This window comes from Terrapene carolina, unplaced genomic scaffold, assembly GCF_002925995.2.
Source record: "Terrapene carolina triunguis isolate 2854851 unplaced genomic scaffold, T_m_triunguis-2.0 Scaffold25662, whole genome shotgun sequence".
Taxonomy (NCBI): Eukaryota; Metazoa; Chordata; order Testudines; family Emydidae; genus Terrapene; species Terrapene triunguis.
In genome coordinates, this window is record NW_020690013.1 from 5251 (window position 1) to 6758 (window position 1508).

The window sequence follows — 1508 nt, forward strand, 5'->3', positions numbered from 1 at the left end:
AAACCTTTCTCTAATTTCCAACCTGAATTTGTTCATGGTCAATTATATCCATTTGATTTTGTGCAAACAAGGAGACAGAATTAGGAACATGAGCTCTGGCATAACTTTTTCCCAGTGGTTATGGTACTTATCTCAGATGTGGGAGACCCCCGCTTCAAGTGTCTGAGACGGAGAAATGAGTGAAACAGGGATCTGTCCCCTCCCATGCATATGCCCTTGCCACTGCGTCATGGGATATCTCTCTCAATTTCTCCTGTTCAAGACCCTTTGTGAGTCTAACTCCAGCACCCATTGGTTCCAAAGGAGCTATGCTGATTTAGACACGCTGGGGATTTGGCCAATTTACTTCAATGGATCTGCACTGATTTAGACCAGTGGAGGATTTGGCCCAAAGTGCCATTCTCTGAGCTGAGAATGTCCCAAACATTAGTTACTCACTTTATGTTCTCTGACTTAAAAAAAAAAAAAAGAGAGAATCAACACTAATTGGGAAACCTGAATTTCCACAATATATTCCTTAGAGCTGTTTTCACCTCCTTGTTTTTCAGGCTGTAGATGATGGGGTTTAACATGGGGGTCAAGACACTGTACTGAATGGAAAATATTTCATCCAGCACTTCAGAAGAGACTGAGCTGGGTTTTGTGTACTGGAAAAGACCTGTCAGGTACATCAAGCCAACCACAATCAGGTGGGAGCTGCAGGTGGAGAAGGCTTTACGCCTGCCCTCCGCAGAGCGTATCCTCAGGATGGTGTAGATGATGTGAATGTAGGAGATTAGAGTGAGGAGGAAGGAGCTCAACCCAAAGACCAAAGCAGAAGTAAGAAGCACTACTTGATTGGTGAGGGTGTCAGTGCAGGACAGTTGTAACAGAAGAGGGAGCTCACAGCTGAAATGGCTGATTTGATTGGGCCCACAGAAATGCAACTTGAGGGCAAAAACTGTGTTAAGAAGGGCATAGAAGAAGCCCATGGTCCATGCACCACTAACCAGCTGAACACAGATCCCTTTCCTCATTGTCTGAACATAATGTAATGGGTCACAGATGGCAGCATAGCGGTCATAAGCCATGGCAGAGAGAATGAAAATTTCAGCACCAGCCAAGAGGATAAAAAGGAACATCTGGCCAATGCAGCCATTGACAGAAATAGTTTTGTGCTCTGCTAGGAAGTTCATCAGCATATTAGGCACCGTGACTGAGGAATAGCAGATATCAACAAAGGATAAATGGAAGAGGAAGAAGTACATAGGGATGTGAAGGTGAGAATCAGCTCTTATCACCACCATGATCACTATATTACCACTCAGAGTGATTAGGTAAATAACTAATAAAAACAGGAAGAGGAAAATCTGCATCTGTGGGTCACTGGAAAGTCCCAGGAGGATAAATTCGGTCACTGTGGTTTGATTTTTCATTGTCATTTATTCAGGAAATCTGTGACCTGGAAGACCAGAAAAAAATTGAAATTAACACTTATCATAAAAATAAATGGAAGCAGTATGTGGAGA

The 1508-nt window shown here is 43.0% G+C and overlaps 1 protein-coding gene across 1 annotated transcript; it reads right to left on the bottom strand.

The window, feature by feature from the left end:
* Positions 1-482: 482 nt before the first annotated feature.
* LOC113408865 (olfactory receptor 8S1-like) lies at positions 483-1421 on the bottom strand. Its single transcript, XM_026662301.1, has one exon. The coding sequence runs from the start codon at positions 1419-1421 to the stop codon at positions 483-485; it is 939 nt and encodes a 312-aa protein (XP_026518086.1).
* Between the last annotated feature and the right edge of the window lie 87 nt (positions 1422-1508).